At 44.8% G+C, this 24209-nt stretch overlaps 1 protein-coding gene across 1 annotated transcript in view; it reads left to right on the plus strand.

The window, feature by feature from the left end:
* Positions 1-12471, plus strand: part of mgat3b (beta-1,4-mannosyl-glycoprotein 4-beta-N-acetylglucosaminyltransferase b) — a 73278-nt gene extending 60807 nt beyond the window's left edge. The window contains exons 2-7 of the mRNA XM_038979346.1: positions 217-295; positions 2390-2565; positions 2812-2974; positions 5120-5829; positions 6183-6492; positions 10988-12471. Of these exons, the coding sequence (XP_038835274.1) occupies positions 218-295; positions 2390-2565; positions 2812-2974; positions 5120-5829; positions 6183-6492; positions 10988-11458 (1908 nt within the window). The 5' untranslated portion in view covers position 217 and the 3' untranslated portion in view covers positions 11459-12471. The remainder of the gene's footprint in view (positions 1-216; positions 296-2389; positions 2566-2811; positions 2975-5119; positions 5830-6182; positions 6493-10987) is intronic.
* The last annotated feature ends 11738 nt before the right edge of the window (positions 12472-24209 follow it).

The raw sequence follows: 24209 nt of genomic DNA on the forward strand, positions 1-24209 counted from the left end.
TCTCTCTCTCTCCTTTCTCCCCCTTTCTCCTATTCCATCTCTTTCACCTTTGACTCTCTGTCTCTCCCCCTTCCCCTCCTCTCTCTCGCCCCTCGTCTCCCCTTCTCTACAAGAAAAGAAAGCAACATGCTTGCCGTGCACAGGTCATGTTGATATGTTTATGGCCTGTGTGTCATCTCCCATTGGACAATTCTCTCTCTCCCTCTCTTCCTATAGGATGAAAATGCGACGTCACAGAGTGTTCTTGCTGTGCACAGTGGGCCTGTGTGTCATCTCCTTCCTCCACTATTACAAGGTAAAATATATTGTTATATGTATAGCCTACAGATGTAGGATCTTAATTTGATCACTCTTTTGCTGCTGAGAATTTTTCCTGTCCCGCAGGAAATGCAGATAAGCACTGGACACCTGCTCTGACAGTATTCCACTCTTCATGTAGCCTCATTTTGACTAGCTAATAGCCTAACCACCGATCAAGCAACATTCTGGACTAAACTTTTAAATTCTGTTGCTTCAGGATTATTTTTGCTGTGACAATACAGGTCAAATTAAGATCTTTATATTGTATATATTCAATGTATTTTAAATGAAATTGTATGTGAGGTGCCAATGTACCGACAGTCTTGCCCGAGCTGTCTATTGTTGCTCATGTAATAACAAGGATGACAATAGAAGTAAGTCGTCTGATGTTGTGTTTTCTCAGTCATTGTACTGTGTCTATAGTTGTATAAATAGTCATTGTACTGTGTCTATAGTTGTATAAATAGTCATTTTACTGTGTCTATAGTTGTATAAATAGTCATTTTACTGTGTCTATAGTTGTATAAATAGTCATTGTACTGTGTCTATAGTTGTATAAATAGTCATTTTACTGTGTCTATAGTTGTATAAATAGTCATTTTACTGTGTCTATAGTTGTATAAGTAGTCATTTTACTGTGTCTATAGTTGTATAAATAGTCATTTTACTGTGTCTATAGTTGTATAAATAGTCATTTTACTGTGTCTATAGTTGTATAAATAGTCATTTTACTGTGTATATAGTTGTATAAATAGTCATTTTACTGTGTCTATAGTTGTATAAATAGTCATTTTACTGTGTCTATAGTTGTATAAGTAGTCATTTTACTGTGTCTATAGTTGTATAAATAGTCATTTTACTGTGTCTATAGTTGTATAAGTAGTCATTTTACTGTGTCTATAGTTGTATAAATAGTCATTTTACTGTGTCTATAGTTGTATAAATAGTCATTTTACTGTGTCTATAGTTGTATAAATAGTCATTTTACTGTGTCTATAGTTGTATAAATAGTCATTTTACTGTGTCTATAGTTGTATAAATAGTCATTTTACTGTGTCTATAGTTGTATAAATAGTCATTTTACTGTGTGTATAGTTGTATAAATAGTCATTTTACTGTGTCTATAGTTGTATAAATAGTCATTTTACTGTGTCTATAGTTGTATAAATAGTCATTTTACTGTGTCTATAGTTGTATAAATAGTCATTTTACTGTGTCTATAGTTGTATAAATAGTCATTTTACTGTGTCTATAGTTGTATAAATAGTCATTTTACTGTGTCTATAGTTGTATAAATAGTCATTTTACTGTGTCTATAGTTGTATAAATAGTCATTTTACTGTGTCTATAGTTGTATAAATAGTCATTTTACTGTGTCTATAGTTGTATAAATAGTCATTTTACTGTGTCTATAGTTGTATAAATAGTCATTTTACTGTGTCTATAGTTGTATAAATAGTCATTTTACTGTGTCTATAGTTGTATAAATAGTCATTTTACTGTGTCTATAGTTGTATAAATAGTCATTTTACTGTGTCTATAGTTGTATAAATAGTCATTTTACTGTGTCTATAGTTGTATAAATAGTCATTTTACTGTGTCTATAGTTGTATAAATAGTCATTTTACTGTGTCTATAGTTGTATAAATAGTCATTTTACTGTGTCTATAGTTGTATAAATAGTCATTTTACTGTGTGTGTAGTTGTATAAATAGTCATTTTACTGTGTCTATAGTTGTATAAATAGTCATTTTACTGTGTGTGTAGTTGTATAAATAGTCATTTTACTGTGTGTATAGTTGTATAAATAGTCATTTTACTGTGTCTATAGTTGTATAAATAGTCATTTTACTGTGTGTATAGTTGTATAAATAGTCATTTTAGTGTGTCTATAGTTGTATAAATATTCATTTTACTGTGTGTGTAGTTGTATAAATAGTTGAGGCTATTCTGTATGTTTTTTTTAAATATTTGTCAAATAAAATGTCTTCATTCATTCATTAATTCACAATTCCAAAATGTAAGTTCCTGGGGGGGAAATAAAGCTATAATTGTATTGTTGTTGATAACGTCATTCTATTTGTTCCAGGCCCTGCACTACGTATCCCTGCTCAAGGAGCTGTCGGCCCCGTACCCCAACATCAAGTCCTTCATCATGGTGACAGGCTTCTTCTGGAGGGAGGGGGGGGCCACACCGTTAACGTCGGCTGCCTCGTCGTCTGACTTCGCCGCCTCGCAGGAGGATGGACCCCCGCCCGCCCTCAGGTGTGTGTGGGTCGGAGGGATGGGGTGTGTGTGTGTGTGTGTGTGTGTGTGTGTGTGTGTGTGTGTGTGTGTGTGTGTGTGTGTGTGTGTGTGTGTGTGTGTGTGTGTGTGTGTGTGTGTGTGTGTGTGTGTGTTTGTGTGACAGACATGGGAACTGCTGATGAAGTAGGGCTTTGTAAAACTTTTGATTGATTGATGACAACATGACCTTTCTGACCAACATGACATTTCTGTTTGTTCCTACAGGCCCTCAGACACCAAGCCCCGGATCGTAGGGGCTATAGGCCCTGGGGGTGGAGGAGGAAGAGGAGGTGGGGTGGAGATGAGGCTGAGAGAGGAACCTGCTGCGCCCCAACCATGGGGTCAACCAGAGGAGGAACCCAGACACAGGGACACGGATCCCAACGAGGTGAGACAGTTTGGTTGAACGGTCGGTTATTTTACATCTTCACTGTGACTTTGCAGGATTGACAGTTTGGCTAATCTCTACACTGTGTTGACTATACTGCCATGAGTATGAGCTACAAACTGTTGATCTTAGAAGCTGTTCTCGAGTCAGTGATCATGCCTGGTCATGGAAGTGCTAGGGAGCCTGGGATATCTCCTGCCAGATGTGCTGACTACTCACTGCTGGGATGTGTTTGAGGTTCTTAAACGAGGGTGTTGGCTAAATGTTAGCTGTGTATTAGAAACCCTCCTCAAGGCAATGATCAAGCCTGGGCCTGTATCCACAAAGCGTCTTAGAGTAGTAGTGATGATATTGGATCAGGTCCCCACCTGTCCATATAATTATATTCATTATGATATAAAAGGCTAAACTGATCCTAGATCAGCACTCCTACACTGAGACACTTTATGAATACAGGCCCTGGGCATAAAAGTGCTTCGGAACCTGTGATAAGAAAGAGTGTCTTTAGAAACGGTTCTCAAGGCCATTATCATCGGTAGTCTACCTCCAGGCAATACACCATTATCATTGGTAGTCTACCTCCAGTCAATACACCATTATCATCAGTAGTCTACCTCCAGTCAATACACTATTATCATCAGTAGTCTACCTCCAGTCAATACACCATTATCATCAGTAGTCTACCTCCAGTCCAAACATTAAGGCTCTTCCTTTTAAATGTCAGGAGCAAAGTTTAATGGAATCTGAGTCATTGCATGTAAACAAAGTAGCAGTTAACACTAAGGGCTCTATTTAATCCGTATTGCGGAAGTACAGCTCAGCGTTTAACACTATAGTGCTCACAAAGCTCATCGCCAAGCTAAGGACTCTGGGACTAAACACCTCCCTCTGCAACTGGATCCTAGACTTCATGACGGGCCGCCCCCAGGGGTGGGTGCTTAGTCCCCTCCTGTACTCCTTGTTCACCCACGACTGCGTGGCCAAGCACGACTCCAACACCATCATTAAGTTTGCTGACGACACAACGATGGTAGGCCCTGATCACTGACAACGATGAGACAGCCTATAGGGAGGAGGTCAGAGACCTGGCAGTGTGGTGCCAGGACAACAACCTCTCCCTCAACGTGACCAAGACAAAGGAGATGATCGTGGACTACAGGAATAAGAGGGCTGAACACGCCCCCATTCACATCGACAGGGCTGTAGTGGAGTGGGTCGAGAGTTTCAAGTTCCTTAGTGTCCACATCACCAACAAACTATCATGGTACAAACCCACCAAGAAAGTCTACAGTTGCACCATCGAGAGCATTCAGACAGGTTGCATCGCCGCCTGGTTTGGCAACTGCTCGGCATCAGACCATAAGGCGCTACAGAGGGTAGTGCATATGGCTCAGTACATCACTGGGGCCAAGCTTCCTGCCATCCAGGACCTATATACTAGGCGGTGTCAGAGGAAGACCCCAAAAATTGTCCGACTCCAGCCACCCCTGTCATAGACTGTTCTATCTGCTACCGTACGGCAAGCGGTACCGGAGTGTCAAGTCTAGGTCCAAAAGGCTTCTTAAAAAGCATCTACCCCCAACCATAAGACTGCTGAACAATTAATCAAATGGCCACCCGGACTATTTACATTGACACCCCCCCCTTTTTGTTTTTACACTGCTGGTACTCTCTGTTTATTATCTATACATATTCACTTTACCCCTACCTACATGTACAAATTACCTCAACTAACCTGTACCCCCGCACATTGACTCAGTACCGGTACCCCCTGTAAATAGCCTCGTTTTTGTTAATTTATTGTGTAACTTTTTAATTTATTTAGTAAATAATTTTCTTAAAACTGCATTGTTGGTTAAGGGCGTATTCCGTGCTTGTGACAAATGACATTTGATTTGATTAAGTTCAGCATGATTTCCCTGTTGATGGGACGCCTATCCCTAAGAATTAAAGGCAATGTTCCCGCAATAGAGCAGACTGTATTCATGGTAAATGCTGCATATGCCGGCTCAATCGGAAATAACATTTCTATCTGTAACCCTTCAGCGATGCAGAATGTAAAGAGCCCTAATAAAGTTTCTCTAGATTGATCTGTGAGGACAAGTAAAGTGCTAAACAGTCCCCTCTTTGTCTTGTCTTCCTCAGGAGCGTGAAGGTGAGGACCTCCACTTCAAGCCCTGGTACCCCAGCCACCCAGCCCACCCTGTCAGACCTTACGCCCCAGAGGAAAAGGCCTCGGCTGGGATCGATGACCAGGTGGTGCCCTCCAAGGCTCCATCCCCGGACCCCTTAGAAACCCTGGGGGACATCCACACCCGCACCCACCAGCTCCAGGACGACCCCACCTCCTACTTCGTCCGCACTAAAGCCGGAGCCCTCTGCTTCCGCCAGGGGACGGAGGTCGCCACCCCCAGGGATGACGCGGCACGACCCGGGTGGCCTACTGTGACTGGTACTGGGGTAGGATCTCGAGCAGGCTCCCCTGGGCAACGTAAGCCCCTGGCGGTCCTGAACCAATCCCACCAACAACCACTCCATCCGTCGTCCTCCGGCACCTCCATGCCTCCCAAGGCCAAATCAAGAGGACGAGGAGGCAAACGTCTGGTAAAATGTGTGTGTCGGCCGGGGTGGCACGGGCCCTACTGTGGGGTACCTACCATGGTCTACCACTCTAACCTGCCCACTAAGGAGAGACTGACGCCCAGAGAGAGACCCAGGAGGGTGATCAACGCCATCAACGTGAACCATGAGTTTGATCTTCTCCACGTGAGGTTCCACGAGTTGACCCAGGCTGTGGATCTGTTCCTGGTGTGTGAGTCTAACTTCACCGCCTACGGAGAGAGACGACCACTACGGTGAGTGGACATAGCTATATATGCGTCTGTCTGTCTGTCTTGCTGGCTTTGTGTCTGTTTGCCTCCAACTTCTCCTCCGACGGAGAGAGACGACCACTTCGACGAGTGGACAGGATGATGAGATGGCTGGCTGTCTGTTTGTCCATCTGGCTGGCTGTCTGTCCATCTGGCTGGCTTGCCTTCTGAGTGTCTGTGTGTCTGTCTTCGTCTCTCTCTCCTGAAAGACTTGTTTAAGCGTATCTGTTGACACACTGTCTGTATCTGTCCCTCCCTCCAGGTTCCTGCGTCTCCTCCTGACAGACTTGTTTAAGCGTATCTGTTGACACACTGTCTGTATCTGTCCCTCCCTCCAGGTTCCTGCGTCTCCTCCTGAACGGAACCTACGACTACGTGCGCCACAAAATCCTCTACGTTTTCCTGGACCACTTCCCCGACGGCGGGCGCCAGGACGGCTGGATTGCTGATGACTACCTCCGTACCTACCTGACCCGCGACGGCATGGCCAGGGTGACCGGATCACGCCCCGACGACGTCTTCGTCATCAACGATGCCGACGAGATCCCCGCCCGCGAGGGACTTCTTTTCCTCAAGCTGTTCGACGGGTGGACGGAACCGTTCGCCATCCACATGAGGAAGTCGCTCTACGGGTTCTTCTGGAAGCAGGTAGCCTAGAGGGTTAGAGGTTAGAGGGCTTGTTAACAGAAGGTTGCTGGTTCGAATCCCAAACCAGGCGCGAAATCTATCCTGTGTAAACTTGATGGACAATCAAGTTTTTTAATCTTATCTTTTCGAACAGGATTTGAGCCGACTACTAGAGAGTTGTTAGTGACAGATCCTAGAAAGATAAGATCTCTATTGGATTCCACTCAAACGATATACAGTGCCTGTTAAGTGCTATGGTTGGCTGTTAGGATCACTTAACCCCCTAAAACTGCTTACTGGTGTGTGTATGTATCGGAGGGGTTGTGTGTACCGTGCATTCGGAAAGTATTCAGACCCCTTCACTTTTTCCACGTTACAGACTTATTCTAAAATGTTCCTTATCAATCTACACACAATACCACATAATGACAAAGCAAAAACTGTTTTTATTTTTTATTTGAGCAAATCTATCAAATAAAATAAACTGAAATGTGACATTTACATAAGTATTCATACCTTTAACCAGTACTTTGCTGAAGCACCTTTGGCAGCGATTACAGCCTCGAGTCTTCTTGGGTATGAAGCTACAAGCTTGCCACACCTGTATTTGGGGAGTTTCTCCCATTCTTCTCTGCAGATCCTCTCAAGCTCTGTCAGGTTGGATGGGGAGTGTCACTGCGCAGCTATTTTTAGCTCTCTCCAGAGATGTTCCATCGGGTTCAAGTCCGGGCCGTTCATGGACTTGTCCCGGAGCCGCTCCTGCGTTGTCTTGGCTTAGAGTCGTTGTCATGTTGGAAGGTGAACCTTCATCCCAGTCTGAGGTCCTGAGCGCTCTAGAACAGGTTTTCATCTCTGTACTTTTCTCCGTTCATCTTTCTCTCTATCCTGACTAGTCTCCCAGTCCCTGCCGCTGAAAAACATCCCCACAGCATGATGCTGCCACCACTATGCTTCACCGTAGGGATGGTGCCAGGTTTCCTCCAGATGTGACGCTTGGCATTCAGGCCAGAAGGTTCAATCAGACCAGAGAATCTTTAGGTGCCTTTTGGCAAACTCCAAGCAGTGCCTTTTACTGAGGAGTGGCTTCTGTCTGGCCACTCCACCATAAAGGCCTGATTGGTGGAGTGCTACAGAGATGGTTGTCCTTCTGGAAGGAGCTCCAGGAACTCTGCAGCTCTATCTGAGTGACCATCGGGTTCTTGGTCACTTCTCAGACCAAGGATCTTCTCCTCCGATTGTTTTTAATTTTACCTTTATTTAACTAGGCAAGTCAGTTAAGAACAAATTCTTATTTTCAATGACGGCCTAGGAACAGTGGGTTAACTGCCTTGTTCAGGGGTAGAACGACAGATGTTTACCTTGTCAGCTCAGGGATTCGATCTTGCAACCTTTCGGTTACTAGTCCAACGCTCTAACCACTAGGCTACCTGCCGCCCCTTAATGTGAGAGATTGGGTATATGTGTGTGTGTTAATATGAGGGGTTGGGTATATGGGTGTGTGTTAATATGAGGGGTTGGGTATATGGGTGCGTGTTAATATGAGGAGTTGGGTATATGGGTGTGTTAATATGAGGGGTATATGGGTGTGTGTTAATATGAGGGGTTGGGTGTATGGGTGTGTGTTAATGTGAGGGGTTGGGTATATGGGTGTGTGTTAATATGAGGGGTTGGATATATGGGTGTCTGTTAATATGAGGGGTTGGGTGTATGGGTGTGTGTTAATATGAGGGGTTGGGTGTATGGGTGTGTGTTAATATGAGGGGTTGGATATATGGGTGTCTGTTAATATGAGGGGTTGGGTGTATGGGTGTGTGTTAATATGAGGGGTTGGGTATATGGGTGTGTGTGTTAATATGAGGGGTTGGATATATGTGTGTGTGTGTTAATATGAGGGGTTGGGTGTTTGTGTTAATGTGAGGGGTTGTGTGTGTTAATGTGAGGGGTTGGGTGTGTTAATGTGAGGGGTTGGGTGTGTGTGTGTTAATGTGAGGGATTGCGTGTGTTAATGTGAGGGGTTGCGTGTGTTGATGTGAGGGGTTGGGTGTGTTAATGTGAGGGGTTGGGTATATGGGTGTGTGTGTGAGGGGTTGGGTGTGTGTGTGTGTGAGGGGTTGGGTGTGTTAATGTGAGGGGTTGGGTGTGTTAATGTGAGGGGTTGGGTGTGTGTTAATGTGAGGGGTTGGGTGTGTGTTAATGTGAGGGGTTGTGTGTGTGTTAATGTGAGGGGTTGGGTGTGTTAATGTGAGGGGTTGGATGTGTTAATGTGAGGGGTTGGGTGTGTGTGTATGTGAGGGGTTGGGTGTGTGTGTGAGGGGTTGGGTGTGTGTGTGTATGTGAGGGGTTGCGTGTGTTAATGTGAGGGGTTGCGTGTGTTAATTTGAGGGATTGCGTGTGTTAATGTGAGGGGTTGTGTGTGTTAATGTGAGGGGTTGTGTGTGTATGTGAGGGGTTGGGTGTGTTAATGTGAGCGGTTGGGTGTGTGTGTATGTGAGGGGTTGGGTGTGTGTGTGTTAATGTGAGGGGTTGGGTGTGTTAATGTGAGGGGTTGGGTGTGTGTGTGTGAGGGGTTGGGTGTGTTAATGTGAGGGGTTGGGTGTGTTAATGTGAGGGGTTGGGTGTGTTAATGTGAGGGGTTGGGTGTGTTAATGTGAGGGGTTGTGTGTGTTAATATGAGGGGTTGGGTGTGTGTGTGTGTTAATATGAGGGGTTGGGTGTGTTAATGTGAGGGGTTGGGTGTGTTAATGTGAGGGGTTGGGTGTGTGTGTATGTGAGGGGTTGGGTGTGTGTGTGTTAATGTGGGGGGTTGGGTGTGTGTGTTAATGTGAGGGGTTGGGTGTGTGTGTTAATGTGAGGGGTTGGGTGTGTGTGTGTGTGAGGGGTTGGGTGTGTTAATGTGAGGGGTTGGGTGTGTTAATGTGAGGGGTTGGGTGTGTGTATGTGAGGGGTTGGGTGTGTATGTGATGAGTTGGGTGTGTTAATGTGAGGAGTTGGGTGTGTTAATGTGAGGGGTTGGGTGTGTGTGTGTTAATGTGAGGGGTTGGGTGTGTGTGTGTGTTAATGTGAGGGGTTGCGTGTGTTAATGTGAGGGGTTGTGTGTGTATGTGAGGGGTTGGGTGTGTTAATGTGAGGGGTTGGGTGTGTTAATATGAGGGGTTGGGTGTGTGTGTATGTGAGGGGTTGGGTGTGTTAATATGAGGGGTTGGGTGTGTGTTAATGTGAGGGGTTGGGTGTGTGTGTGTTAATGTGAGGGGTTGGGTGTGTGTGTGTGTTAATGTGAGGGGTTGCGTGTGTTAATGTGAGGGGTTGTGTGTGTATGTGAGGGGTTGGGTGTGTTAATGTGAGGGGTTGGGTGTGTTAATATGAGGGGTTGGGTGTGTTAATGTGAGGGGTTGGGTGTGTTAATATGAGGGGTTGGGTGTGTGTGTATGTGAGGGGTTGGGTGTGTTAATATGAGGGGTTGGGTGTGTGTGTATGTGAGGGGTTGGGTGTGTTAATATGAGGGGTTGGGTGTGTTAATATGAGGGGTTGGGTGTGTGTGTGTGTTAATGTGAGGGGTTGGGTGTGTGTGTGTGTTAATGTGAGGGGTTGGGTGTGTGTGTTAATGTGAGGGGTTGGGTGTGTTAATGTGAGGGGTTGGGTGTGTGTGTGTGTTAATGTGAGGGGTTGGGTGTGTGTGTGTGTGTTAATGTGAGGGGTTGGGTGTGTGTGTGTTAATGTGAGGGGTTGGGTGTGTGTGTGTGTTAATGTGAGGGGTTGGGTGTGTGTGTGTGAGGGGTTGGGTGCAGAAAAACACATCCATATATTTTATGTACATATTCTTATTCATTCCTTTACACTTGTGTGTAGAAGGTAGTTGTTGTGAAATTGTTAGATTACTTGTTAGATATTACTGCATGGTCGGAACTAGAAGCACAAGCATTTCGCTACACTCGCATTAACATCTGATAACCATGTGTATGTGACCAATAACATCTGATAACCATGTGTATGTGACCAATAACATCTGATAACCATGTGTATGTGACCAATAACATCTGATAACCATGTGTATGTGACCAATAACATCTGATAACCATGTGTATGTGACCAATAACATCTGATAACCATGTATATGTGACCATTAACATCTGATAACCATGTGTATGTGACCATTAACATCTGATAACCATGTGTATGTGACCAATAACATCTGATAACCATGTGTATGTGACCATTAACATCCGATAACCATGTGTATGTGACCATTAACATCTGATAACCATGTGTATGTGACCATTAACATCTGATAACCATGTGTATGTGACCATTAACATCTGATAACCATGTGTATGTGACCATTAACATCTGATAACCATGTGTATGTGACCATTAACATCTGATAACCATGTGTATGTGACCATTAACATCTGATAACCATGTGTATGTGACCATTAACATCTGATAACCATGTGTATGTGACCATTAACATGTGATTTGATCAATTCCATCTGAATAAAGTATCCCCTTCTTGTTCTAGCTGGGGTCGTTGGAGGTCGTGTCGGGGTGCACAGTCGGAATGCTCCGAGACGTCTACGATGCCGACGGGATACGTCTCCGGCGCCGGGAATACTACACCATGCCCGGGTTCAGGAAGTACGAGAACGACACGGGTCACATCCTGGTCCAGTGGGCCGTTGGAAGCCCCTTCCACTTTGCTGGGTGGCACTGTTCTTGGTGCTTTAGCCCTGAGGGCATCCATTTTAAGCTGATCTCGGCCCAGAACGGGGACTTCCCGCGTTGGGGCGACTACGAGGACAAACGGGATCTGAATTATATTCGGGACCTGATCCGGACGGGGGGTTGGTTCGATGGATCGGTGCAGGAGTACCCCCCCTCGGACCCCAAAGAGCACATGTACGCCCCAAAGTATATGTTGGAGAATTATGAGAAGTACCTGTACCTTCTGGAGAACCCGTATGTCAAACATGAAAAAATGATTGAGGAGTAACAAATTCGGGGGGTTAGAGAATTGAAGGAAGTGAATGGGTAAGGAAGGAGGGCCCCTGGGATTCACAAGGGGGAGGGACATGGAAACAAAATTAGCACTCTTCATGGGTGAAGGATACAGACAGAAGGAAAACCTTAGCACTGATGTGGAAGGGTACAGAAGGAAGGAAAACACTGACGTTGGAAGGATACCTAACGCAAGCTCCAAAATGTCCTTATTTTTGGGTAAAAGGGAACATTGGAACAGCTTTGGGGGGAAATGACCACTGACTACTGACAAAATAGTCCTCCCTAGAAACGCTCTCTATATCAACCTCTGAACCTCACCTACTACTTTCCTAGTTCTGACTGACAGACAGGCCTTTATGCTGGGTTGGTACGGTGGGGGCAGAGGGACAAAACAGGCGAATCGCAAACCTGTGGAAAAAGGAAGCAAAAGATGACATTTTTGTTTCTGTTGATGTTTACTTCATCATATCGTCATAGCGACACAGACACTCCCTCGTCCCGTCGCGGAAATCTCACTCACTGTTGGATACCTTCCTGTTGTGTCTTTAGTGACCCCCTGCTAACACACACACACACTTTCTCCTCTCATCATATGTGAGTTAGATATAGTGCAGTCTACAGTGTATTGCTTTCCTATGGTTAATATTTTGGCTTGCTTGCAAATGAACTGACAAGAGAAAAAGCCTGAATCGTTGTAGAAACTCTCGGTTAACTTTACACACATGCAATGGGACTTCTGCATCTGTTGCTGCAAACCACTAACACTCTGTGAGGTGTGTGTGTGTGTGTTTATGTGTTAATCTGTGTGCATGCGCGCACGTGGGCACTGGGGTGTGCGATCCTGAAAGGTCAGAACACAATATGTGGGTGACAGTCCTCCTCTGTAGACAGACAGACAGACAGCTCGGAATGAATGATGAAGTGATGTCGTCTTCATAGCCTTTTGTACAGCACAGCAGGAGGTGTATTGTTGTTCTATGTGGCCTATAAAGACAAAGATTTAAACAAAAATACTGGTTGACTCTCTCTCTCGTCCTCTCTTTTGGTTTCTCTCCCTTGCCTTCTCTATTGCATCCTTCTCTCTCCGTCTCCCTCCCCTCTGTCCCTCTCTCTTTCTCTCTCTTGCTAAGGTCCGGTAAAAAAAAGGTCACTTGATTGCTCGAGCAGAAATGTGCCGCCCACGTTGCCATGGTAACGAGAGAGAGGGGGAGGAAGGAGTGGAGGAAAGGGAGGAGAGGGAAGAGAGAAAGGGGGTGATGAGGGAGGAGGGTGAGCTGCATTCAAGGTAGGTTACTGAGTCTTTAGAGAGAAAGGGAAGAAAATCTACAGCAACCCTGTGTGTGTGTTCCCTTTTTTTATCCTCAGGAGAATGTAACTTAACTAAATGTAGTTTACTCCCCTGGCCGGTTTATCTCCCTTCTTTCTCTCTCTGGCTCTCTCTCTCCCTCTCCTTTCCTTCTCCCTCTCTTTCACTCTCCCTCCTCTCTTTCACTCTCCCTCCCCTCTTCCTTCTCTCTCCCTCTCTCTCTCTCCTCCTTCTCTTTCTGTGTGTCTCTCTGTATCTCATTCATTCTCTCTCTTACTCCCTCCCCTCTTCCTTTTCTCTCCCTCTCTCTCTCTTCCTTCTCTTTCTTTGTGTCTCTCTGTATCTCATTCATTCTCTCTCTTACTCCCTCTCCCGCTTCCTTCTCTCTCCCTCTCTCTCTCTCTTTCCCCTGCTTCCTTCTCTCTCTCTCCATCTCTCCCTACAGTCCCGATTGCATAGACAGATCATGGTGCTTGATCATGCAGACTCTTGACTAGGCTGACTAGAGCCCAGCCCTCTCTCGCTCTCTCTGATGTTACGGTGGTGATGCCCTGCCTCTGCAATAGACGGAACTCTTGTGGTGGTAAACAGAACACTGAGGCATGGTGGGCATTTTGACGATGTCATATCCTAGTCCGAGACAGAGATAAAGAATGATTGATTTTAGTGAGATAGGATGTGTCTCAAATGGCATCCTATTACCTACATAGTGCACTATGGGACCTGGTCAAAAGTAGTGCACTATATACAGTTGAAGTCAGAAGTTTAAATACACTTAGGTTGGAGTCATTAAAACTAGTTTTTCAACCATTCCACAAATTTCTTGTTAACAAACTATAGTTTTGGCAAGTCGGTTCGGACATCTACTTTGTGCATGACACAAGTAATTTTTCCAACAACTGTTTACAGACAGATTATTTCACTTATAATTCAATGTATCACAATTCCAGTGGGTCAGACGTTTACATACACTGAGTTGACTGTGCTTTTAAACAGCTTGGAAAATTCCAGAAAATAAGGTCATGGCTTTAGAAGCTTCTGATAGGCTAATTTACATAATTTGAGTCAATTGGAGGTGTACCTGTGGATGTATTTCAAGGCCTACCTTCAAACTCAGTGCCTCTTTGCTTGACATCATGGGAAAATCAAAAGAAATCAGCCAAGACCTCAGAAGAAAAATTGTAGACCTCCACAAGTCTGGTTCATCCTTGGGAGCAATTTCCAAACACCTGAAGGTACCACGTTCATCTGTACAAACAATAGTACGCAAGTATAAACACCATGGGACCACGCAGCCGTTATACCGCTCAGGAAGGAGACGCGTTCTGTCTCCTAGAGATGAACGTACTGTGGTACTTTGGTGCGAACAACAGCAAAGGACCTTGTGAAGATGCTGGAGGAAACAGGTACAAAGTATCTATATCCACAGTAAAACGAGTCCTATATCGACATAACCTGAAAGGCCGCTTAGCAAGCAAGAAGCCACTGCTCCAAAACCGCCATAAAAAAGCCAGACTACAGTTTGCAACTGCACATGGGGACAAAGATCGTACTTTTTGGAGAAATGTCCTCTGGTCTGATGAAACAAAAATAGAACTGTTTGGCCATAATGACCATCGTTATGTTTGGAGGATAAAGGGGGAGGCTTGCAAGCCGAAGAACACCATCCCAACCGTGAAGCACGGTCGTGGCAGCATCATGTTGTAGGGGTGCTTTGCTGCAGGAGGGACTGGTGCACTTCACAAAATAGATGGCATCATGAGGTAGGAAAATTATGTGTATATATTGAAACAACATCTCAAGACATCAGTCAGGAAGTTAAAGCTTGGTCGCAAATGGGTCTTCCAAATGGACAATGACCCTAAGCATACTTCCAAAGTTGTTGCAAAATGGCTTTAGGACAACAAAGTCATGGTATTGGAGTGGCCATCACAAAGCCCTGACCTCAATCCCATAGAAAATTTGTGGGCAGAACTGAAAAAGCATGCGCGAGCAAGGAGGCCTACAAACCTGACTCAGGTTACACCAACTCTGTCAGGAGGAATGGGCCAAAATTCACCCAACTTATTGTGGGAAGCTTGTGGAAGGCTACCCGAAACGTTTGACCCAAGTTAAACAATTTAAAGCCAATGCTACCAAATACTAATTGAGTGTATGTAAACTTCTGACCCACTGGGAATGTTATGAAAGAAATAAAAGCTGAAATAAATAATTCTCTCTACTATTATTCTGACATTTCACATTCTTAAAAAAAAGTGGTGATCCTAACTGACCTAAGGCAGGGAATTTTAACTAGGATTAAATGTCAGGAACTGTGAAACTGAGTTTAAATGTATTTGGCTAAGGTGTATGTAAACTTCCGTCTTCAACTGTATGGAATAGGATTATTATATCTTTTTTTACCTTTATTTAACTAGGAAAGTCCGTTAAGAACAAATTATTATATACAATAACGGCCTACCCCGGCCTCCCAGAACCCGGACGACGCTGGGACAATTGTGCCCCACCCTATGGGACTCCCGATCACGTCCGGTTATGATACAGCCCGGGATCAAAGCAGGGTCTGCAGTGATGCCTCTAGCACTGAGACTGCCACTCGGGACCCCACCCCCTATTTGGAACGCAGTCATACATTCCAGGAAATATACTGTGAGTTTGGTTACTACCTCAGATTCAAACAAATAAATTAGCAAAGATAATACAATATCTACTGTACCAGGAAGGACATTGATTTGAACCCTGAATCTGGATCCTGTCGGTTTTCCATATCTCCCAAATTCTCTTAGGTCATCAAGGGGAAGTAGAATGAGAACGGCCATTTTACTGCAGGCTCTGTTCCAATCTGGCACTCGTACCATCATGGTCACCTAATCATCCCCAGCTTCCAATTGGCTCATTTGTCCACCCTCCTATCCCCTGTAACTATTCCCCAGGTCGTTTCTGTAAATGAGAACGTGTTAACAGTCAACTTGACTATAAATAAATCAAGAATAAAGAGAGCCTGGACCTAACAGCACAGCTGTGACCAAACTAACACACCGCCTCTATATAACTGGTCTAGTGTAGTGTGGGATGATAACACCACCTCTACCTAACTGATCTAGTGTAGTGTGGGATGATTACACCACCTCTATCTAACTGGTGTAGTGTGGGATGATAACACCACCTCTATATAACTGGTCTAGTGTAGTGTGGGATGATAACACCACCTCTACCTGACTGGTCTAGTGTAGTGTGGGATGATAACACCACCTCTATATAACTGGTCTAGTGTAGTGTGGGATGATAACACCACCTCTATATAACTGGTCTAGTGTAGTGTGGGATGATAACACCACCTCTATATAACTGGTCTAGTGTAGTGTGGGATGATTACACCACCTCTATCTAACTGGTCTAGTGTAGTGTGGGATGATAACACCACCTCTATCTAACTGGTCTAGTGTAGTGTGGGATGATAGCACCACCTCTATATAACTGGTCTAGTGTAGTGTGGGATGATAACACCACCTCTATATAACTGGTCTAGTGTAGGATGATAACACCACCTCTATCTAACTGGTCTAGTGTAGTGTGGGATGATAACACCACCTCTATATAACTGGTCTAGTGTAGGATGATAACACCACCTCTATCTAACTGGTCTAGTGTAGTGTGGGATGATAACACCACCTCTATATAACTGGTCTAGTGTAGTGTGGGATGATAACACCACCTCTATCTAACTGGTCTAGTGTAGTGTGGGATGATAACACCACCTCTATATAACTGGTGTAGTGTGGGATGATAACACCACCTCTATCTAACTGGTCTAGTGTAGTGTGGGATGATAACACCACCTCTATATAACTGGTCTAGTGTAGTGTGGGATGATAACACCACCTCTATATAACTGGTCTAGTGTAGTGTGGGATGATAACACCACCTCTATATAACTGGTCTAGTGTAGTGTGGGATGATAACACCACCTCTATATAACTGGTGTAGTGTGGGATGATAACACCACCTCTATATAACTGGTCTAGTCTAGTGTGGGATGATAACACCACCTCTATCTAACTGGTCTAGTGTAGTGTGGGATGATAACACCACCTCTATATAACTGGTCTAGTGTAGTGTGGGATGATAACACCACCTCTATATAACTGGTCTAGTGTAGGATGATAACACCACCTCTATCTAACTGGTGTAGTGTGGGATGATAACACCACCTCTATCTAACTGGTCTAGTGTAGTGTGGGATGATAACACCACCTCTATATAACTGGTCTAGTGTAGTGTGGGATGATAACACCACCTCTATATAACTGGTCTAGTGTAGTGTGGGATGATAACACCACCTCTATATAACTGGTCTAGTGTAGTGTGGGATGATAGCACCACCTCTATATAACTGGTCTAGTGTGGGATGATAACACCACCTCTATATAACTGGTCTAGTGTAGTGGGGGATGATAACACCACCTCTATCTAACTGGTCTAGTGTAGTGTGGGATGATAACACCACCTCTATCTAACTGGTCTAGTGTAGTGTGGGATGATAACACCACCTCTATCTAACTGGTCTAGTGTAGTGTGGGATGATAACACCACCTCTATCTAACTGGTCTAGTGTAGTGTGGGATGATAACACCACCTCTATATAACTGGTCTAGTGTAGTGTGGGATGATAACACCACCTCTATCTAACTGGTCTAGTGTAGTGTGGGATGATAGCACCACCTCTATATAACTGGTCTAGTGTAGTGTGGGATGATAACACCACCTCTATCTAACTGGTGTAGTGTGGGATGATAACACCACCTCTATATAACTGGTGTAGTGTGGGATGATAACACCACCTCTATATAACTGGTCTAGTGTAGTGTGGGATGATAGCACCACCTCTATCTAACTGGTCTAGTGTAGTGTGGGATGATAACACCACCTCTATATAACTGGTGTAGTGCAGTGGGGGATGATAGCACCACCTCTATATAACTGGTCTAGTGTAGTGTGGGATGATAACACCACCTCTATATAACTGGTGTAGTGTAGTGTGGGATGATAACTCCACCTCTATCTAACTGGACTAGTGTAGTGTAGGATGAAAACACCACCTCTATCTAACTGGTCTAGTGTAGTGTGGGATGATTACACCACCTCTATATAACTGGTCTAGTGTAGTGTGGGATGATAACACCACCTCTATCTAACTGGTCTAGTGTAGTGTGGGATGATAACACCACCTCTATATAACTGGTCTAGTGTAGTGGGGGATGATAACACCACCTCTATCTAACTGGTCTAGTGTAGTGTGGGATGATAACACCACCTCTATATAACTGGTCTAGTGTAGTGTGGGATGATAACACCACCTCTATCTAACTGGTCTAGTGTGGGATGATAGCACCACCTCTATATAACTGGTCTAGTGTAGTGTGGGATGATAACACCACCTCTATATAACTGGTGTAGTGTAGTGTGGGATGATAACACCACCTCTATCTAACTGGTCTAGTGTAGTGTGGGATGATAACACCACCTCTATCTAACTGGTCTAGTGTAGTGTGGGATGATAACACCACCTCTATCTAACTGGTCTAGTGTAGTGTGGGATGATAACACCACCTCTATATAACTGGTCTAGTGTAGTGTGGGATGATAACACCACCTCTATCTAACTGGTCTAGTGTAGTGTGGGATGATAACACCACCTCTATCTAACTGGTCTAGTGTAGTGTGGGATGATAACACCACCTCTATCTAACTGGTCTAGTGTAGTGTGGGATGATAACACCACCTCTATCTAACTGGTCTAGTGTAGTGTGGGATGATAACACCACCTCTATATAACTGGTCTAGTGTAGTGTGGGATGATTACACCACCTCTATATAACTGGTCTAGTGTAGTGTGGGATGATAACACCACCTCTACCTAACTGGTCTAGTGTAGTGTGGGATGATAACACCACCTCTATATAACTGGTCTAGTGTAGTGTGGGATGATTACACCACCTCTATATAACTGGTCTAGTGTAGTGTGGGATGATTACACCAACTCTATATAACTGGTCTAGTGTAGTGTGGGATGATAGCACCACCTCTATATAACTGGTCTAGTGTAGTGTGGGATGATAACACCACCTATATATAACTGGTCTAGTGTAGTGTGGGATGATAACACCACCTATATATAACTGGTCTAGTGTAGTGTGGGATGATTACACCACCTCTATATAACTGGTCTAGTGTAGTGTGGGATGATAACACCACCTCTATCTAACTGGTCTAGTGTAGTGTGGGATGATAACACCACCTCTACCTAACTGGTCTAGTGTAGTGTGGGATGATAACACCACCTCTATATAACTGGTCTAGTGTAGTGTGGGATGATAACACCACCTCTATATAACTGGTCTAGTGTAGTGTGGGATGATAGCACCACCTCTATCTAACTAGTCTAGTGTAGTGTGGGATGATAACACCACCTCTATATAACTGGTCTAGTGTAGTGTGGGATGATAACACCACCTCTATATAACTGGTCTAGTGTAGTGTGGGATGATTACACCACCGCTACCTAACTGGTCTAGTGTAGTGTGGGATGATTACACCACCTCTATATAACTGGTCTAGTGTAGTGGGGGATGATAACACCACCTCTATATAACTGGTCTAGTGTAGTGTGGGATGATTACACCACCTCTACCTAACTGGTCTAGTGTAGTGTGGGATGATAACACCACCTCTATATAACTGGTCTAGTGTAGTGTGGGATGATTACACCACCGCTACCTAACTGGTCTAGTGTAGTGTGGGATGATTACACCACCTCTATCTAACTGGTCTAGTGTAGTGTGGGATGATAACACCACCTCTATATAACTGGTCTAGTGTAGTGTGGGATGATTACACCACCGCTACCTAACTGGTCTAGTGTAGTGTGGGATGATTACACCATCTCTATCTAACTGGTCTAGTGTAGTGTGGGATGATAACACCACCTCTATATAACTGGTCTAGTGTAGTGGGGGATGATAACACCACCTCTATATAACTGGTCTAGTGTAGTGGGGGATGATAACACCACCTCTATATAACTGGTCTAGTGTAGTGTGGGATGATAGCACCACCTATATATAACTGGTCTAGTGTAGTGTGGGATGATAGCACCACCTCTATCTAACTGGTCTAGTGTAGTGTGGGATGATAACACCACCTCTATCTAACTGGTCTAGTGTAGTGTGGGATGATAGCACCACCTCTACCTAACTGATCTAGTGTAGTGTGGGATGATAGCACCACCTCTATCTAACTGGTCTAGTGTAGTGTGGGATGATAGCACCACCTCTGTCTAACTGGTCTAGTGTAGTGTGGGATGATAACACCACCTCTATCTAACTGGTCTAGTGTAGTGTGGGATGATAACACCACCTCTATCTAACTAGTCTAGTGTAGTGTGGGATGATAACACCACCTCTATCTAACTGGTCTAGTGTAGTGTGGGATGATTACACCACCTCTATATAACTGGTCTAGTGTAGTGTGGGATGATTACACCATCTCTATCTAACTAGTCTAGTGTAGTGTGGGATGATAACACCACCTCTTTCTAACTGGTCTAGTGTAGTGTGGGATGATAACACCACCTCTATATAACTGGTCTAGTGTAGTGTGGGATGATAACACCACCTCTATATAACTGGTCTAGTGTAGTGTGGGATGATAACACCACCTCTATCTAACTGGTCTAGTGTAGTGGGGGATGATAACACCACCTCTATATAACTGGTCTAGTGTGGGATGATAGCACCACCTCTATATTACTGGTCTAGTGTAGTGTGGGATGATAACACCACCTCTATATTACTGGTCTAGTGTAGTGTGGGATGATAACACCACCTCTATATAACTGGTCTAGTGTAGAGTGGGATGATAACACCACCTCTATATAACTGGTCTAGTGTGGGATGATAACACCACCTCTATATAACTGGTCTAGTGTAGTGTGGGATGATAACTCCACCTCTATATAACTGGTCTAGTGTAGTGTGGGATGATAACACCACCTCTATCTAACTGGTCTAGTGTAGGATGATAACACCACCTCTATATAACTGGTCTAGTGTAGTGTGGGATGATAACACCACCTCTATATTACTGGTCTAGTGTAGTGTGGGATGATAACACCACCTCTATATAACTGGTCTAGTGTAGTGTGGGATGATAACTCCACCTCTATATTACTGGTCTAGTGTAGTGTGGGATGATAACACCACCTCTATATAACTGGTCTAGTGTAGTGTGGGATGATAACACCACCTCTATATAACTGGTCTAGTGTAGTGTGGGATGATAACACCACCTCTATCTAACTGGTCTAGTGTAGTGTGGGATGATAGCACCACCTCTATATAACTGGTCTAGTGTAGTGTGGGATGATAACACCACCTCTATATAACTGGTCTAGTGTAGTGTGGGATGATAACACCACCTCTATATAACTGGTCTAGTGTAGTGTGGGGTGATAACACCACCTCTATATAACTGGTCTAGTGTAGTGTGGGATGATAACACCACCTCTATATAACTGGTCTAGTGTAGTGTGGGATGATAACACCACCTCTATATTACTGGTGTAGTGTTGTGTGGTGGGGTGGTTAGCCACTAGTGCAGAAGGAAAGTGTGACTCTATATTCATTCTCATCCCCGTCGTGATGGACTTGGGTTAGCTCAGCCCTCAGACTCCCTGTCTGGGGCTGGTTCTGCACATCTGGTTTCAAGTGTGTGTGTATGTATGTTTTGGTTTGTGTCTGTGCGAGCGTGTACATGTGTGTGAATGAGTCATTGCCAGATAAGGTGTCTGTCTGGACTGTGTTACTTCATAGGGTTTTTATTATACCCTGTATCGTCATGTTGAAGGTTGTCCTCAGACATCCAGGAATTCAAATGGCTTTTCTGAGATAGCAGTCCGCCGGAGTCTGCCCATGTCAACAGTAGTGCACTACATAGGTCAGAGGGTGCTATTTGGGATACATCTCTAGTCAGGTGGGAGTCAGATGAAGGAGAGAGAGTGGGAGGAATGGAGGGAGAGGTCTGGGCTACAGGGGGTCAGTCACAATGGTTCTTTATTTCTTCCTTCCCTCTCTTTCCAAAAGGTCATAGTCTTTTTTTGTTTCAGTTTCATGCGGAATGTCCCCTCTCTCTCCCTCCCCCCTCCTTCCGCCCTCTCTCTCTCTCCCCTTCCCACCCTTACACTCTCTCTCTCTCCCCCAATCCCCTCTTCCTCCCTCTCTCTCTCTCTCTCCTATCCCTGGTTCTTGTCATAGTGCTGGTGTGGTCTCTGTTGTGGCAGCCATTGTTGCTGTTTGTGCTAAGGCAAAAATCCATCCAATTACTCCTCTGTTGTCTTATGTAAACAGAGAAGAGAGCGGGAGAGAGAACGAGAGAATATTTCAGCTCTGAGGAGAGATAGGCGTGCGACCATGCAGTTAAATCTAAGGTATGAGTCCAAGAGTGTGTTTGCTTGTGTGTGCGTGCGTGAGTACGTGTGCTTCACATGACGCATTGGAAAATGGCTATAGTATCATATTATGGGCCCTACGTCTAAGCCTGCGTCATCACTGGTACATGTGTATTACGCTGCTGGGCTATAACCTTCAGCCCAAATGGCACCCTATTCCCTAGATAGGATAGGGCACTTCTTTTGACCAGGGCCCGTAGGGAATAGGATAGGATGCAGACATAAAAACATGACCTACCTAGCTACCTTATCTTATTCAAACATTGACCTAAGCCTAATATTGTTTGTGTATTATCCACCATTTAATGGACTAGTGGTTTAAACAGTAGATATAACCATTAGTGCATCAGGCATATTGTCCTCACCTCAAATGACACCCTATTCACTACGCCGTGTACTACTTTTGACCAGAGCCCTATTCGCCCTGGTCATAAATAATGCACTGTATAGAGAAAAGCAGGCCATTTGGGACTTAGAGATCATATCTGGTTTGGGATGACGGGAGATGTAATGGGTACCTATCCTTCAATGAAATATATTATTTCATATCTGTCCGATGACAGGGTTTGGGTAATGTCCCAAAAGCTTTGAGGAATATCAGCCGTATGTCTGTCTGCGTCCCAAGTTAGCACCCTAGTCCCCTGTATACCCTATGGGCCCTGGTCAGAAGTAGTGCACTTTGAAGGGAATAGGGTGTCATTTGGAACACTCTTGCTGTCTCTGGAGCTCATATTCATATCACAGACGGTTTATATTAGGACAGACTGTTGGCTTGAAGGAGGAGAGGAAGAGAAGGAAGGATAGAGGGATAGAGAGAGAGAGAGAGAGAGAGAGAGAGAGAGAGAGGGTAGAACCAGGAGGCCATATGCTGTGTCACCACAGATCAAAGAGTGTCGACATTGGAGAATCAGAGCGACAGATGGACTCTCAGTCTCACACACACACACACACACACACACACACACACACACACACACACACACACACACACACACACACACACACACACACACACACACACACATAAAAACACATGCACGCATACACACACACACACACACACACACACACACACACACACACACACACGCATACACACACACACACACACACACACACACACACACACACACACACACACACACACACACACACACACACACACACACACACACACACACACACACACACACACACACACACACACACACACACACACCACCTGGCCGTTGATCACATGCCCTTAGTAGTGAGCTGGAGTATAGTGTGTGTGTGTGTAACCCTATAACCTTAATTCCACCTGTGCTTGGCTGCTCACTCACCCAACCGTCCCTTAGACACAGAGTCCTTAGTGCCAGAGCTGCTGGACTGAAACAGAGAGAGAGAGATTGAGGGAGGAATGGAGAGAGAGGAGAAAGAGGAGGAGAGAGAAGGGGGGTGGAGAGAGAGGAGAAAGAGGAGGAGAGAGAAGGGGGGGTGGAGAGAGAGGAGAAAGAGGAGGAGAGAGAAGGGGGGGTGGAGAGAGAGGAGAAAGAGGAGGAGAGAGAAGGGGGGGTGGAGAGAGAGGAGAAAGAGGAGGAGAGAGAAGGGGGGGTGGAGAGAGAGGAGAAAGAGGAGGAGAGAGAAGGGGGGGTGGAGAGAGAGGAGAAAGAGGAGGAGAGAGAGGGGGGGGTGTAGAGAGAGGAGAAAGAGGAGGAGAGAGAAGGGGGGGTGGAGAGAGAGGAGAAAGAGGAGGAGAGAGAAGGGGGGGTGGAGAGAGAGGAGAAAGAGGAGGAGAGAGCGAGTCTCCAGGCAGTAAGGGTCACCACATCCGAAAACAGAGTGAAAAAGGAGAGAGAGAGAGAAACAGGGATATAAGAGAGAGAGAAACAGGGATATAAGAGAGAGAGAAACAGGGATATAAGAGAGAGAGAAACAGAGATATAAGAGAGA

This window comes from Salvelinus namaycush, chromosome 39 (assembly GCF_016432855.1).
Source record: "Salvelinus namaycush isolate Seneca chromosome 39, SaNama_1.0, whole genome shotgun sequence".
In the NCBI taxonomy this organism is placed as follows: Eukaryota; Metazoa; Chordata; class Actinopteri; order Salmoniformes; family Salmonidae; genus Salvelinus; species Salvelinus namaycush.